At 38.6% G+C, this 17,947-nt stretch overlaps 1 protein-coding gene and 1 non-coding gene across 3 annotated transcripts in view; both read left to right on the top strand.

Annotated features, from left to right (window-relative positions):
- SYN1 (synapsin I) overlaps positions 1–17,947 on the top strand; it is a 48,180-nt gene that overhangs the window by 10,649 nt on the left and 19,584 nt on the right. For both annotated transcript variants that reach the window (XM_045860397.1, XM_045860396.1), the window contains exons 4-5: positions 769–925; positions 1,093–1,182. In XM_045860397.1, the coding sequence (XP_045716353.1) occupies positions 769–925; positions 1,093–1,182 (247 nt within the window). The remainder of the gene's footprint in view (positions 1–768; positions 926–1,092; positions 1,183–17,947) is intronic.
- Positions 2,891–3,076, top strand: LOC123832845. The gene has a single exon (XR_006788111.1). It is a non-coding gene; the product is annotated as a U2 spliceosomal RNA (small nuclear RNA).

Genomic DNA, 17,947 nt, shown 5'->3' with positions numbered 1-17,947 from the left:
CAAACATTTCAGTTATTTATTCAACAATATTTCCTGAGCATCTACTGTATACCAGGTGCTGCTCCACATTTTACCTTCAACAAACATTTATTGAGCACCTATTGTATGGCAGGCCCTGTTATGTGTGCTGAAAATCTGGCAGTGATCAAAACAGACCCCCCCAAAAACCCACAAAATCCCTCTGCCCTCATGAAGCTTACTTTCTATGGTGTGGGATACACACAATAAACAAATAAATTACAAAATGTAAAAGTGCTAAGAAAAAATACATAGCAGGAAAGGGATTGTTGGCTGGTGGAGGGATCTGCAATTTGGATAAGGTAGATTATTAGTGTAAGAGACATTTGAGGAAAGACCTGAAGGAAGTGAAGGAGAGCTACATGCAGGGATCTAGGGGGAAAATGTTTCAGGCAGAGGAAACAGCCTATGTAAAGACCCTGAAGTTGGAATTTATTCTGGGCAGCTTCCTTTGAGGACAGCTAGTCGTCTGAGAGGTTGTGACTAGAGAACTGTCAGAGCTGAGTAGGTAAGCTGGAAGCTGACCTTGGTGAGGAGAGGAGCATGTAGGAAAGTCTTAAGGCGGTCACCAGATGGGGAAAGGTTAGAAAGGGTGTTTGTGTGGGAGGAAACAATTTGTGTATATGTGCTGAGGTGAGAAACCACTTTACAATTTCTAGGTGCTGTGGAGATATGGAATCTTGCTCTTTGTTCTAAGGGTGGTGGGAAGCTTCTAGGGGGATCCTCAACAATCCTACCCCTGTGCCCCAGGTCTTTGAAGCCGGACTTTGTGCTGATTCGTCAGCATGCCTTCAGCATGGCCCGGAATGGAGACTACCGCAGTTTGGTCATTGGGATGCAGTATGCTGGAATCCCCAGTGTTAATTCTTTGCATTCTGTCTACAACTTCTGTGACAAGCCCTGGGTGGTAAGTGACAAGAAAGGTGTTATTGTCAGAGGGAATATCTCATGCATGCAAGTAGCTCAAAATCACTGTGATTTTTGGGAACTGAAGAAGTTTGGAAGCTTGAACCCCCAGATTGGAGACTCCCTCAAGTGAAGGACTTGCTGACCTGTCTCTCCTGGCTCTCATAGTTTGCCCAGATGGTTCGACTGCACAAGAAACTGGGGACAGAGGAATTCCCTCTAATCAATCAGACCTTCTATCCCAATCACAAAGAGATGGTGAGTCTGGGGGAAATAGAGTGGGCAGGAGGGAAAAGCATTGTGCCTACTGCAATAGTACTACCAATGGATGTGTCACCAATGGTACACTATCAGAGAGTACAAGTGGCATGTGCATGTGAAGAGGGAAGTTGCTTTGCAATGTGTTTATTCCATGTGTGTATTCATACCATGAATTTACTTACCTGATTAAAAGTGTGATTTAAATCATTGATCCTGTTACATATGGTATCTGCTCTCATGAGTACTAAAAATTGATTTCTAATACAAATTAACACAACTAATATAATGAATCTGATTATATTACATATAGAAAGTAAGTCATTGTTGCTAACTAACATTATCAAATATTCATCTTGATAGAAATGTTACCAATGTTTCAAATTAGGACTGGCAATAGAAATTATTACTAGCAATGTTATGAATTAAATTGCTTACAAATACCAACTGAACTGTTGGTTACTATTATCATAAAATATAATCATTAATATTACAATTTATCACCAATACTGCAAATTATTATTACTGATGTAAATTATTAATATTAATGTTATATATTAAATTATACTTCCTAATAGAAATTGAATAATTATAACTAGTGTCATAAAATATTATAACTATTATTACAATTATGAATATTATAAATTATGCTATAATATAAATTATAAGTTCCTGTTTTGAATTATATTATGCTTAATAATACAGATTATATTATTACTAATATCGAATATTATAATTAACATTATAATTTATTACCAGTTTACAAACTAAGATTATCAAAATAAGCAATTAGTACCTATGTTGTGAATCAAGTTATAATTACTGAAATAGCCCTGGCTGGTGTGGCTCAGTAGATTGAGATTTATTATATCTTTAAAATAAATTAAACTATTAGTAAAAAATTGTAAAATATTTTACAGATTATTGTTAATGTTACAAATTAAGGTTACTAATATAAATTCTGAATAACTATGTTTTGAATTAAATTATAGTTTTTAATAGAAATCATGAATATGGTTTACATTTAAATTGTTATTATAAATAATTACTAATATTAGTTATGATTACTAATATAAATTATAAGTATCACAGTTATGAATCAAAATTTAGTTACAAATAAAAATTGTTCACCATTACTAATGCTGTCAAACTTTAAAACTAATTTTTTAAAAGATTTTATTTATTTTATTTTTAGGGAGAGGGGAAGGGAGAGAGAAAGAGAGGGAGAGAAACATGAATGTGTGGTTGCTTCTCATGTGCCCCCTACTGGGGACCTGGCCTGCAACCCAGGCATGTGCCTTAGACTGGGAGTTGAACCAGTGATGCTTGGTTCACAGGCGCTCAATACACTGAACCACACCAGCTAGGGCTAAAACTAATTTTTTTTAAAAATTAGCAATATTACAAATTATGTTTGCTTATATAAATAATCATCATTAGTTTTATGAATTAAATTACAATTAAGTATCAGTATTGACCCAACATTACCAACTTGGTTAAATAACATTGGAATTATTATTAAAAATTCTTACCAATATTACAAATTATGGTCACTGATATAAATTCACAGTCTTATACATTAAGTTTACCTACAGGTGAAGATCAAATCACTAGTTCTAAGAAAACCTGATTTGTTTATCATTATAATGATAATTCCATATTCTTTAAAAGACAGTATAGCTGACTATGATTAAGAATGTGGACTCTGATCATTCTTGGCCTTTTGGCTAAGATCAAATATAGAGATATATTCTTATCAGTTTAACATATGTCCTCTATCCAAGGACAACATATTAAATGCATTTTTAGAGCAGGGATATAGACTAGGAGCTCACCCCATCCATACAGCTCATCAACCCAGTATTGCAGTACCTCTGGGAATGGTGCACCCCCTTGGGGACAAAAAGGAAAATAAAAGAACATGGATTCTGTAGCTAGAATTTCTGTATGGGAAACCTAGCTCTGCAACTTATTAGCTTCCTAACATAGGAAACAATGGATTGTGCCTCAGTTTACTCATCTGCAAAATGTGGGTAGTAATACTCCTGCATCATAGAGTTGATGTGAGAATTAAATTATTTAATTAATGAAAGTGATTAGGACAGTGCATCTGTCATATATTAACATATAGTACCTCAGTGTTGACAAAGTTCCCTTTCATTTCTAGTTCGTTGATTTTTTTTTCATCAAAGGACAAATTGAACTTTGTTAAATGCTTTTTCTGTGTTTATTGATATGGTCATGTGGGTTTTGTCCTTTATTCTATGAATATGGTATTTACATTAATTGATTTTCATGCAAGTTGAGTCACACTTGCATTCCTTGGCCAAATCACTTAATCTGGTACATAACCATTTTTAAAAATACAGACAACTATAGTTGAACAACAATAAAATAAATTGAAAAAAATATATATCTTATTGATTATGCTATTACAGTTTTCACAGTTTTTCCCCCTTGGCCCCCGTCTACCTGGTACCCCAATTCCCTCCAGCAACCCCCCCTTAGTTCATGTCCATGGGTCATACATATAAGTCATTTGACTTCTCCATTTCCTATACTGTTCTTAACATTCTCCTGTCTATCCTGTAACTACCAATTTGTACTTCTTATTCTCTGTACCTTTTCCCCCATTTTCCCCCTTCTCCCTCCCAGCTGATAATCCTCCAAATGATCTCCATATCTATGACTCTGTTCCTGTTCTGCTTGTTTTCTTAGTTTGTTTTCTGTTCCTGTTCTGCTTGTTTGCTTAGTTTGTTTTTAGATTCAGTTGTTGATAGTTGTGAATTTGTTGCCATTTTAATGTACATAGCTTTGATCTTTTTCTTTTTTTAAGATTTTATTTATATATTTTTTAGAGAGGGGAAGGGAGGGAGAATGAGAGGGAGAGAAATGTCAGTGTGTGGTTGCCTTTCATGTGCCCCCCTACTGGGGACCTGGCCCTTTTCTTATATAATTCCCTTTAACATTTCATATAATAATGACTTGGTGATGATGAACTCCTTTAGTTTTACCTTGTTTGCGAAGCACTTTATCTGCCCTTCAAATCTATTTTTTTAAAGATTTAAAAATTTATTTTATTTTTAGAGAGAGGCCAAGGGAAGGAGAAAGAGAGGGACAGAAACATTAATGTGTGGTTACTTCTCACGTGCCCCCTACTGGGGACCTTGCCTGCAACCCAGGCATGTGCCCTGACTGGGAGTCAAACTGGCAATCCTTTGGTTCATAGGCCGGCACTCAGTCCGCTGAGCCACACCAGCCAGGGCTGCCCTTCAGTTATAAATGATAGCTTTGCTGGATAGAGTAATCTAGGTTTAGGTCCTTGCTTTTCATCACTTTGAATACTTCTTGCTACTCCCTTCCAGCCTGCAAATTATCTTTTGAGAAATCAGCTGACAGTCTTAGGGGAACTCCATTGTAGGTAACTCTCTCTGCTTTTTTCTTGCTGCTTTTAAGATTCTCTCTTTATCTTTAATCTTTGGCATTTCAATTTGATGTGTCTTGGTGTGGGCCTCTTTGGGTCCAATTGGATTGGGACTCCATGTTCCCAGGACTTGTATGTCTATTTCCTTCACCAAATTAGGGAAGTTTTCTTTCATTATTTTTTCATGTAAGTCTTTAATTTCTTGCTCATCTTCTTCTCCTTCTGGTGTCCCTATGATTCAGATGTTGGCATGTTTGGAGATGTCCCAGGGGCTTCTTATTCTATTGTTGTTGTTGTTTTGGGTTCTTTTTTTTTCCTTGCTGTTCTGATTGAATGTTTATTTATTCCTTATGTTCCAAATCATTGATTTGATTATCGGCGCCATCCACTCCACTTTTGTTTCCCTGTAGATTTTTTTTATTACACTTAATGCTACCTTCATTTCTACCTGGGTCTTTTTTATGCTGTTACAGAACACAGTGAGTTCTTTAACCATCCTGATAACCAGTGTTTTCAACTCTACATTTGATAGGTTGCTTATCTCCATTTCATTTAGTTCTTTTCCTGAAGTTTTGTTCTGTTCTTTCATTTGGGCCATGTTTTGTTTCCTCAATTTGGCAGCCTCTCTGGGTTTGTTTCTATGTATTAGGTAGAGCTGTTTTGACTCCTTGTCTTAGTAGCGTGGCCTATTGTAGAAAAGGCACCTGTAAATTGTGTGGGGTGGAGTCTTAGGTAATCACCCAAGTAGGGCAACCTGTTTCCCCACTTTGTGGCTATGTGTGGGGGAGGACTTGGAGAGGGGACAATGCCAAGACCTGACCCCTGGAGATTGCCTGGGAGGAAGCTATCTCTTGGCACTTGCCCTGTTGCCAGTCACTTCACTTTCTCCCCTTCTCCCCATATGCCACTTTTGCCCTTCTAGCTGCTTCCCTGGTGCTGAATCCTAGAGGGGGTGGGTCTGCGTGAGTCCTAAATCTATTTCAGGCCCTTTAAGAGGAGTCTCTTGAGAATCCTGAAGTTTCTTCCACTGCCCCAACCCCCACTGGTTTTTACAGCCAGAAGTTATGGGGACTTATCTTCCTGGTTCTGGAATCCTGGGCTGCGTGGTCTGGTCTGGGGCTGGGATTGCTTGCTCCTGAGGTACCTTTCCCAATTTTTATCCACCACACATGAATTTAGGACCACCTGTTCCGCTGCCTCCCGGCACCATTCTGCATCCTGGTTCTTCATACCTGTCTGGATAAACGTGGCTTTTTTAAAGCCTTGGTTGTCGACTTCCGGCCAAGATGGAGTCGTAAGTGGACACACTGTGCCTCCTCGCACAACCAAAATTAAAGACAACAAAATTTTAGAAACAAAAAAACAACCAGAACAGACAGAAAATTGAACTGTACGGAAGTCCCAACAACCATTCATCCAGACTGGTAAGAGGGGCTGAGTTGCGACCCGGCGAGAGGGGTCACAGCAGGGGAAAGCGGTGGCTGGCAGACCCTGGGCACAGGCACGGGGAGGCAACAAGCAGACCCAGTGAGGTGCACTAGGCAGCTGGCTGTCTGCAGTCACCCATTGGAGTTCAGATAAACCAGGTGAAAACAAGTAGCGAGACAGACCGTGCAACCCAGGGCCCCAGTGCTGGGAAATAAAGCTGAAAAGCACTGATTGAAAACACTTATGGAGGTTGAGGTGCCGGGAGACACTCCCAACCTCACAGGAGAGTTCACTGGAGAGACCCACAGGGTCCTAGAATGTACACAAGCCCACCCACCCAGGAACCAGCACCAGAAGGGCCCAATTTGCTTGTGGGAAGCAGCAGAGGGGGCTGAAGTCCAACAGAGAGAGGACCAAGCGCCATTGTTCCCTCTCTGACCCCATCCCCACATACAGCATCACAACCCAGCCACTGGGTTGCCCCACCCTGGTGAACACCTAAGGCTCTGCCCCTCACTACATAACAGGCACAACCAGACCACAAATAAATAAATAATTTAAAAAGAATGGATCAAACAGAAGAACAAATCAAAGCCCCAAAGCTAATACTTTTAAGTGACTAAGAGATAGCCAACCTATCAGATGCACAGTTCAAAGCACTGGTTATCAGGATGCTCACAGAAGTGGTTGAATTTGGTCACCAATTAGATGAAAAAAATGAAAGCTACACTAAGTGAAATAAAGAAAGATGCACAGGGAACCAGTAGTGATGGAAAGAAAACTGGGTCTCAAATCAATAGAGTGGACCAGAAGGAAGAAAGAAACAACCAACCAGAAAAGAATGAAGAAACAAGAATTCAAAAAAATGAGGAGAGGCTTAGGAACCTCCAGGACATCTTGAAACGTTCTGACATCTGAATTATAGGGGTACCAGAAGGAGAAGAGGAAGAGCAACAAATGGAAAAGTTATTTAAACAAATAATACAGGAGAACTTCCCCAACCTGACAAAGGAAATAGACTTCCAGGAAGTCCAGGAAGCCCAGAGAGTCCTAAAGAAGTTGGACCCAAGGAGGGACACACCAAGGCACATCATAATTACATTACCCAGGATTAAAATGAAGGAGAGAATTCTAGAAGCAGCAAGAGAAAAGAAGACAGTTACCTACAAAGGAGTTCCCATAAGACTGTCAGCTGATTTCTCAAAAGAGACCTTACAGGCAAGAAGGGGCTGGCAAGAAGTATTCCAAGTCATGAAAGGCAAGGACCTGCATCCCAGATTGCTCTATCCAGCAAAGCTTTCATTTAGAATGGAAGGGCAGATAAAGTGCTTCTCAGATAAGGTCAAGTTAAAGGAGTTCATCATCACCAAGCCCTTATTTTAGGAAATGTTAAAGGGACTTATCTAAGAAAAAGAAGATGATCAAAACTATGAACAGTAAAATGACCACAGACTCACAGTTATTAACAACCACACCTAAAACAAAAGAAACTAAGCAAACAACTAGAACAGGAACAGAATCACAGAAATGGAGATCACATGGAGGGATAGCAACAGGGGAGTGGGAGGAGGATAGAGGGGGGAAAAGGTACAGATAATAAGTAGCATAGATGGTAGGTAGAAAATAGACAGGGGGAGGGCAAGAATAGTATGGGAAATGTAGAGGCTAAAAATCTTATGACACATGGACATGAACTAAAGGGGGGGATGTGGGTGGGAGGGGGTGTCCAGGGGGGAGGGGAGTGAAGGGGGGAATGGGACAGTTGTAATAATGTAATTAATAACATTTATTTAAAAAGATTAAAAGTGTCACTAAAATTAAAAATCTAAATCTAAGTCAATCAATCAGTCAATCAATCAATCTTTGGTTGTTGGACCAAGGGTTGTCCTTTTTTCACCTAGCCCCTCAAACTCCCTCTCCTCTGACATCTGTTGATATCTCCTTCTTTTTAAATATTCACGTTTACAACTATGAATTTCTCTATTTGCACCACTTTAGCAGCATCCCTTAAGTTTTGGTACGTTTGGTTTCCTTTTTCATTCATTTCAAAGTATCTTCCAATTTTCCTAGTGATTTCTTCTTTGATTCATTGATTATTTAGGAACATGTTGTTTACTTCCCACATATTCGTGAATTTTCCAAATTTCCTTCTGTTATTGGTTTCTAATTTCATTTAATTGTGGTCAGAGAAAATTTGTATGATTTTAGTTTTTTTACATTTATTAAGATTTGTTTTGTGGCTTAACATATGGTTGGTCCTGGAGATTGTTCCATGTGCACTTGAGAAGACTGTGTATTCTGCTGTTGTAGGATGGGGTGTGCCATAGATGTCTGTTATGTCTAGTTGCTTTATAGTGTTGTTCAAGTTTTCTCTTTCCTTATTGATCTCTGCCTGGTTATTTTATACCTTATCTAAAGTGAGGTATTGAAGTCTCCAACCATTATTGTTGATTGTTTATTTCTCCCTTCAGTTCTGCCTGTTATTTAATTTTTATTGACTGATTAATTTTAGAGAAAAGAGAAACATCTATCTATGGTTCCACTTATTTATGCATTCAGTGGTTGATTCTTGTATGTGCCATGACTGGGAACTGAATCTGCAACTTTGGTGTATAGGGACAACACTCAAACCAACTGAGCTACCCAGACAGGGCCCTGCCTGTTTTTGTTTTGTGTATTTTGAGGCTTTGTTGTTAGGAGCACATGTATTTATCATTGCTATATCTTTTTTGATAGATTAACTATTTTCTCAGTATAAAATGGCCTTCTTTATCTTTAGTGACAATTTGTTTTAAAATCTATTATATCTGATGTTAGTATAATGATTCCAACTCTCTTTTGGTTACTATTTGCATGGTAAATATTTTGCCATCCATTTACCTTCATCTTATATGTGTTTTTGAATCTAAAGTATGTCTCTTGTAGGCAGCATATAATTCTGTCATATTTCAATCTATTCTGCCTATCTCTGCCTTTTCATTTGAGTGTTTAATTAATTTACATTTAATGTAATTAGTAATAATGTAGAATTTATATTTGCAATTTTACTATTTGTTTTCTATATTTCTTATGTCTTTCTTCGGTATTCCTTCATGAATATATACTTTTGTGTTGAGTAGATATTTTCCACATTTAAAAAAAGTATTTCCTGCCCTGTCTGGTGTGGCTCAGTGGATTGAGCACTAGCCTGTGAATTGAAAGGTCACTGTTTTGATTCCTGGTCAGGGCAAATGCCTGTGTCTCAGGCTGGGTCCCTAGTAGAGGGCTCATGAGAGGCAACTGATTGTTGTATGTCTCACACACTGATGTTTCTCTCCCTCTCTTTCTCCCTCCCTTCCCCTCTCTCTAAAAACATCAAAAATGTTTTTATTTATTTACTTTTAGAGAGTGGGAAAGGGAGGGAGAAAGAGAGGGAGAGAAACATCAATGTGTGGTTGCCTCTCACACATTCGCCAATGGGGACCTGGCCTGCAACCCAGGCATATGCCCTACAGTGGGAATCAAACTGGTAACCCTTTGGTTCACAGGCTGGCACTCAAACCACTGAACCACACCAGCCAGGGAAAATAAATAAAATATATATTTTTTTATTTTTAGAGAGGGAAGGGAGGGAGATAGAGATAGAGAGATAGAGAGAGAGAGAGAGAGAGAGAGAGAGAGAGAGAGAGAGAGACATCAATGTGCGGTTGCTGGGGGTTATGGCCTACAACCCAGGAATGTACTCTGGCTGGGAATCGAACCTGGGACACTTTGGTTCCCAGCCCGCGCTCAATCCACTGAGCTACGCCAGCCAGGGCTCAATAAAATATTTTTTAAAAATTTCCTTAGTAGTTTCTCTGGGGATTATAGTTAAAAATCTTAATTTATACCACTTTCATTTGAATTAATACTAATTTAATTTCAATTGTATTTTAAAATTTCCTCTTTATAGCTTTATTTCCTCATTACTCCTTTGTGCTATTAATGTCATACAAATTATATCTTTACACAACATATACCCATGAATATAGACTTTTAATTATTGGTTGATGTAGTCAGCTTTTAAATTAGAGGAAAAATGTGTTAGAAACAAAATTGCATTCATACTGTGGTTTTTATATTTACCTCTGTATTATAGGTGCTTTTTATTTCTTCGTGTGAATTTGAGTTACTATCTAGTGTCATTTCATTTCAGCCAGAAGGACTCTCTTAGTATTTCTTGTAGACATGTGCTGGTGATGAATTATCTCTATTTTTGTTTATTTGTGAACGTCTTAATTTCACCTTTATTTCTTTACATTTAAAATTTTTTCAGTTACAGTTTACATTCAATATTATTTAGTATTTGTTTCAGGTGTACAGCATAATGGTTAGACAATCATATGCTTTATAAAGTGTTCCCCCTGACATTTCCAGTACTCACCTGGCACCATACGTAGTTATTACAATATTACTGACTATATTCCCAATGCTGTACTTTACATCCCCATGACTATTTTGTAACTACCAATCTGTACTTCTCAATCCCTCTCCATTTTTGAAGTATTGTATTGAAGGATATAGAATTCTTTCAGTGCTTTGAATATGTTCCACTGCCTTCTGGACTCCAAGGTTTTTGTTCTTACTGAGAGTCCCTTGACTGTGATGACTCATTTCTCTCTTTGTCTTTGGCCTTTATAAGTTTCTTTATGCTGCATCTAGATGTAGATCTCTATGAGTTTATCCTACTTGAATTAAGTTAAGTGAGCTTCTTGGATGTATAGATTAATAGTTTTATAAAATTTGGGATGTTTTCAGCCATTTATTCCATCCAAGATTCTTTATTGCATCTTTTTCTCTCCTCTCACCTTTTGGGTTCCCAATATGTGTGCATTGGTATGTTTTATTGTATTCCACAGGTTTCCGAGGCTCTGTTCATTTTGTTTATTTTTTTCTTTCTGTTCCTCAGATTGGGTAATCTCAGTTACTGTATCTTCAGTTCACTGATTCTTTCCTCTGCCAGCTCATATCTACTGTTGAGCCTCTCATTTTTCATTTCAGTTATTGTATTTTTCAATTCCAGAATTCTATTATTTATAATTTCTATCTCTTTATTAATAGTCTCTATTTGTTAAAACACCATTCTTATACTTTTAAAAGTTTAGGGTTTTAGACAGGGTTTTTAAAAATTCTTTGAAAATACTCCAAATAGCTGATTTATAGTCTGTCTATTTATTCCAACATCTGGGCTTCCTCATGGAAGCCTAGTGTCTATTGACTGCTTTATTTTTCTGTGTTTGGGGCATATTTTATTGCTTCTGTGCATGTCTCATAAGTTTTGTTGAAAACTTAACATTTTAAATAATATAATGCGGCAACTCTGGAAGTAAGACTCTTCTCCATCCCAGGGTTTTGTTTTTGTTGTTCTTTGTTTTATTTGTGATGCTCCTAAACTAATTATGTAAAGCGTATTCTTTATCATATGTGACCACTGAAGTCTGTGCTCCATTAGTTTAGTGGTCAGCTAATGATTGGACAGATATTTCTTTTTTTTTTCTAATTTTATTTTAATCATTGTTCAGGTACAGTTTTCTGTCCTTTACTCCCATCCCAGCCCACCCACTCCTCCCTTCCCACTTCCCTCCAATTTCCACCCCCCTAGTTTTTGTCCATGTGTCCTTTATATTTGTTCCTGTAAACCCTTCCCATTCTCCCCTGAAATTCCCCTGAAATTTCCTCCCCTCTCCCCTCTGGTCACTGTCAGCCTATTCTCTATTTCAGTGTCTTTGGCTATATTTCTTTAAACACATAGAATCAATAAGTCTCCAAGCTTTTGCTGATGGGCCCTTTGTGCATGTTGTAAATAGCTTACAACTTTGCCTTAGCCTTTACTTACTACTTGTGCAGAGCCTCAAGGAGAGCCAGAGTACCTGAGCATGTACACAGTCTTATGCATATTTGTGGCTTTCTAGATTCCAAGGAATATGTCAGAGGTTTTCAAAAACCTCCTATGGAGATTTCATTACTCAACTTTTCCGTTAGGTTTTGTTTGTTTGTTTTTTGGTCAGCTTGTTGTTTGTCATAGCTGTAATCACTGCCTCAAGTACCTTCTATGTTAAACAATTGCTGCTGATTGTTTCTAAAAATCAGGCAAAGCTATTCAAACCAGGTGAACTCTGAGTCAGGTCAAATAGATGCATCCCATGAGTGGAGTTTTCTAGGAAAGTGCCAGACCGTCCAAATGAAGAATAGCTCTCTGAGAATGGAACTCTGAAGGGACTTCAACCTTGTGTGCCTCCTTCTATGGTTGCTAAGCTGATGGTTTACCTTAGAATTGCAAGGCTCTTGATTTTCAAGGCTGTTGTGGAGGTAGGGGGAAGGGATGGGAAGAGGGTGTGTTCAAATGCCACAAAACTTGCTGTTTTTACTGAAATCCGGGCATTTTTTAATTGTTAGAAACCTATGTTCAAACCCTGGCTGGTGTGGCTCAGTGGATTGAGTGCCATCTGGCAAACCAAAGGGTCGTCAGTTTGATTCCTAGTCAGGGCATATGCCTGAGTTGTGGGCCAAATCCTCAGTGGGTGGTGTGCAAGAGGCAACCACAAATTGATGATTCTTTGCCTCTCTTTCTCCCTTCCTTTCCTTCTCTCTGAAAATAAATAAATAAACCCTTTAAAAAGCCTGTGGTCAATTTCAAAGTTCTGAAAAAAATACTTTGACAATTTTTGCTGGTATTCTCATTGATTTTATGAAGGAGAAGATTTTTATAGGCCCTTACTCTCTCATTTTCACTGACATCACCTCCAGGCATATCTTGTTCTTTCCCAGCCTCAGCCCCAGGATAATGGTATTTCAAAGCCAAGATATGGCAACTAGGTGTACTCATTGCTACTGGAGTGTCCTTGAATCTAGGCTCCTTCATTGTACAGAGCCAGGAAATTTCAAATATATGCATATGAAATGTATTCATACTGATACCTCTAATTCTAATTTAACACATTCCAGGGTTCTTTCTAGCCTTTTCCCATTCTATATTTTTATTTCTTTTCTCTAACAGTGAGAACCTTAGCCTCCAACATCATCAATATATTTACTTATTTGCTCAATCAATCCTACAATGTGCAGAAAGCATTTTTAGATTTTCAACACCCATACCACTGTGAAAAACAAACCTAGTAAGGTACAGCTTGAGACTTGTTTGCCCTTTTTATGTCTTCAGAGGAGGATATATAGCCAAAGTACTGCATTCAAGAGTTACTTGGTTTTGTTCATATTATTTCTCATTCAGCATGGTTATGTTATTTTAGTTCAAATGTAGATTATTTCTCTTTGTATTAAATTTTAATTTCTTCTTTAACTATACTGATTTAATTTTATATTTTTAAATGTAAGACATTAGCATGATTCCAAAAGTCAAAATATTAAAAGGCATATACAGATAAAGTGGATAATTTTCCATGGGAACACAGTTAACAAAACTTGACCCCATTGGAGCTTAATGGTCCAATTTCCATTAAAAAATAGAGTTATTATGGGACTACCCTATAAAACCAGCATCAGGCCCAGATAGTTTCATAGGGAAAGTCTATCAAACTGTTAGAGAACAGTTAATCCCACATAACAGTTAAATGCCACATAAATTGTTCTAGAGAACAGAAAGTGAAGAGAAACTTGCACATTATTTACTAAAGCAATTATAACATTTATAACATAAAAAGTATAGACCATTTTTATTAGTGAATATCAATATAAAAATCTTAAGTAAAATATTAGTAAATGAATTAAAAATTACATTAAAAATAATATACCATGTCCAAGTGAGTTTACTTGTGGGAATAGAGCTAAGAAGAAAACCATATGATCATTTCCATAAATATTTTAAATACCTTTGACAAAATTCAACACCTATTCTGATAAAAATCAATCAAAAATACAAATCAACTGATACACTGATAACTTCTTAACACGATAAAGGTGTATACCTCAATCCTAGAGTTATCAACTTAATGGGACAACATTGAAGGCATTTCCATCGAGATCAGGAACAAGACAAAATGCCCACTGTTTCCACTTCTTTCCAATATTGTACTTGGGGATATTAGACCAATGCAATTAGATTAGGAAAACCAAGTATAGTTGTAAGAATGGATAAAGACATAAAAGTGTCTCTGTTTATAGATGATATGATAGTCCACCTGTAAATTTCCCAAAGAACCAATAATAAAGCTAATTCAAACAATAAAATAATTCAGTAACAGAATATGAAATCAAAATGCAGAAATCAGTAGTTTTCACATGTGCAGATAATCAGATATAATGTATAATTGAGGAGAAACCCCCACTTATGATAACAAAAGAAAAAAAGATAAAATACTTGGGGCTAAAGTCAACAAGGTGTATGCAAACTTATATGAGGAGAAGCTTAACACATTCCTGGAAAATACAAAGGTAGACTTATACAAACAGAAAGTTGTTCCTTGTTCTTGGATAGGATGAATTAACATCACAAAAATGTCAGTTCTCCTTCTCAGCTTATAAGTTAAAACTTTAACTTGACCCTCTAAAATATACCTCTAAACTTTTATCTGTACCTGGAAAAATTAATATTAAAGTTCATATGGAAACAAAAACCTGCAACAATAGCCAGGGAAACCCTGAATTTGAGAGCAGGGGGATTAGTCATACCAGTCTACAAGGAGTTAAATACCTCCGCCAGCAAATACGTATTGTATGAAGCTTTTCTAACTTAAACAGTATGATGCTGACACATGAATAGACAAACTGACAGACTAAAGGAAGAAAAATTAAAAGTCCAGATATAGATCTATTTGCACATAGAAATTTAGTAGTCAATAAAAGTGGCAAGCTTTGTTTTTGACATTTAAATTCTTCATCTGTCTGAAATTGGTTTTCTTTTTTTTAACACTCTTACAAACATGTTTATTACATGTGTTCTTTAACACTTTTCTATGTGCATTACAGAATGGCCATCACATCCATCCACTTACATAATACTATTCTCAACATAGCAAGCAAGTAGCACTTGTAACAAATATCTTTATTACATGTATTCATTGGAATTGACTTTCATATATAGTGTGAGGTAGGTATAAATCCAGCTTCATCTTTTTCCTTATAGGCAACCTTTTTCCCCACTGATTTGCTGTGTCACCTCTGTCATATACTGAAATCTCATATATGTATGGTGCAGGTTCTAGACTCTGTTCTACTCCACTGGTCACTTTCTCTATACCTATACCAATGCAGTACTCTCTTAATAACTATATTTTCTCATTAATTCCTGATATCTAGTAGGGCAGTTGCATCTCCTCACTCTTCTGCAGCTGTATAGAAGCTATTTTTGTCAGGGACACAAAGAACAGAACTTCAGAGGCCAGGAATAAGACAGAGTTAATGGTGGGTAGTAGGGGCAGGTGGTGGCAAAGGCATTAGAGTTCTTGCAAGCCAGCTTGCCACCCCTACTTCCTCTTTGACCCCCAACTCAATGTCAGCATGGAGGGGCAAAAGCTAAGCCTGGATTTCCAGAAGCAGTTCTCCCTACCCTGTACTTTGAAGCTCTGATGGGAAGGTTGCTTAGCTTCCATCATGTGGTGGGAGACACATGTCAGGACTTTGGCTCCACTACCACATCTACTCCCACTCAGGTTGCAGACTGCCAGAAATCCTCAGGGATGTTTAGCTCAGTGTGTCTAAATAGTCACCAGTTAGGAGTGAGGTGCATGGGAGGACACTTATTAAGCACACTTTGACTTCTCTGCAACCCAGCTTCCGTAGCCTGGTGATCTGCTTACATAATCCTGGTCTTGTAGACCTAGGGGTAGGGGGTTCTGTGGCAATAGGGACTTCACCTCCCTTGCTGCCTGCATTATAGATGATTTGCTCAGCAAATATTTCAAGAGGGTTCACAATGTGACAGGTGGAGTCCAATGCCAAGGGCTCTCTGAATCCAGTTCCTTCTCTGTGCCCAGGATTCATGGTCCCTGTGCAATGAGGAAATAGAGGATGCTTTGGGGTCAGAATTGGGATCAGGGATGCCATGATTGTGTGAAATAGAGAGGGTAGGAGTGAGTGAGGAAATGAAGGAAGGAGCAGGAGAGATATGTCATAGGGTGAGAGGCTTACTTTTGAGGGGCCAATTTCATTGAAATATAAGAAGTCCAGAAAAGGAGACATATCATAAGTGTACAGCTCACTGAATTTTCACTGAACATACTCCTGTCACCTGCACCCAGATCAAGAAACAGAATATAACCAGATAGATTCCTCAGCACGGTTAGAAGTTGATGGTCTTTGGGATGCTTGAGGGGACAATTGGGGGAAGTTAGTGGGCTTAGGGAGGTTTAGGAGTTTGAGGAAGGTGGAGAGTTTCCAGCTCACTGTGACTAAGTAAAAGTGTGGGTATAAGATAGGAGCCTGTTGTACCTGAAAATTCAATAGCAGATATTGGGTCACCAGGGAAGGTAGCCAAGTTCATGGCTTCATGTTCTTCTCACCAGTGCTCAGCCAAGCGGATGTCCCTCCATGGATACTGCAAGGTTGAATCCAGGTATGTGGCTTTGAGAGGGTGGCAGGGAAGCACCTGGAGGTGGTTGGACAGAGTACTGCTCTCCAAATGCTTCTCTTCATAGTTTCTGCTCCTAGAAGAGAAGGGCAGCAGGGACTAAGGAAGGGCAGAGGAGCCAGGGAACAGTGGAGCCAAGGAACAGGGAACAGCAAATGGTGAAACAGGGAGGAGTGGGGAGCAGGGAGGAAAGAAGACAGTAAGGATGGGGGAGCAGGAGGACGGAGAGCAATATGGAACATGGAGAAGAAACAGGAGGCGTGGAATAAGGAGCAGGGCACAAGGAGTGGAAGTGGAAACTGGCAAACAGGAGCAAGGAGCAGAAAGAACAGAGAAGGGCTGACACTGTGAGGGGCACATTCAAGACCCAGTGTTATCCTTTCCTTTAGATATTTAGAAGCATCTCCAATGCGCTCCTCCCTAAGCCACTTCTAAAGATATACCACTCATTCCCCGACGTGCAGCTTCCCATCCTTCAAAGAGCCTAGAGGGGACAGATGCTATGTCCTGGTGGTCAGTAAAGTGTGACTAGATGTCCTTTGGCTGGGATAGACTGATTCCTGCCAAGTGGTCAGTATGAAAGATTCAGGACACTGTGAGTCAGGGACAGAATAAGCTGTGGTTGACTGAAATTGGGAAACACAATATCCTGGGATAGGGGCCACTTTGAAGGACAATGCCCAAGGAAGGGGACACTTTATTCCAGGGCTGGAACAGGAGGGCTGAGGATGAAGAGTTCATGCAAGGTAAGGACAGACTGGCTGACCTGTGATGAGGAATTCCTGAAGGGGAACCTCTCCTGGTAATGTCACCACAGCTGTTTTGGTGGGCGTGTAGACATAACCACACTGTTTCATTTTGTTTTGTTTTGTTTTGTTTTGTTTTTAAACAAAAAACTTTTTTAAAATCCTCACCAGAGTATATGTTTTTTTAATTGATTTTAGAAAGAGAGGGAGAGAGAGAGAGAAAGACATCAATATGAGAGAGAAACACCGACTTTTTGGTTGCCTGGCATATGTGCACCAACCAGGGATCAAACCCACAACCTTTTGGTGTATGGGATGATGTTCCAACCAAATGAGCCACCTGGCTGGGTCTACATCTTTATATTTGGGTACTTCCATGAACCAGAAGTTCAGAACCCCTTTAGGGACCTTGATTGTCTATGAAGGGAGGAAAGGGAGAGGAACACTGAATCTAAGGAACATTAATGTGGTGAGGGTCTGGGGTCTGGGTATCATATCACATTAGTAGCATTTGATTCTCAGAGACACATCCCATTCCCTCAGCAAGAACTGGGTCAGGGGCTTATATTTTGATGGGGAGACAGGTGCGGTGAAGGGAGGTTCAGGGTATCCTGGTGATTTGAACTC

The sequence above is a fragment of the Phyllostomus hastatus genome, unplaced genomic scaffold, assembly GCF_019186645.2.
Source record: "Phyllostomus hastatus isolate PE091 unplaced genomic scaffold, TTU_PhHast_1.1 phas_scaffold_200, whole genome shotgun sequence".
NCBI lineage: Eukaryota > Metazoa > Chordata > Mammalia > Chiroptera > Phyllostomidae > Phyllostomus > Phyllostomus hastatus.
Note: the sequence above shows the minus strand (reverse complement) of the source record. Positions and strands in the feature narration are given on the sequence as shown.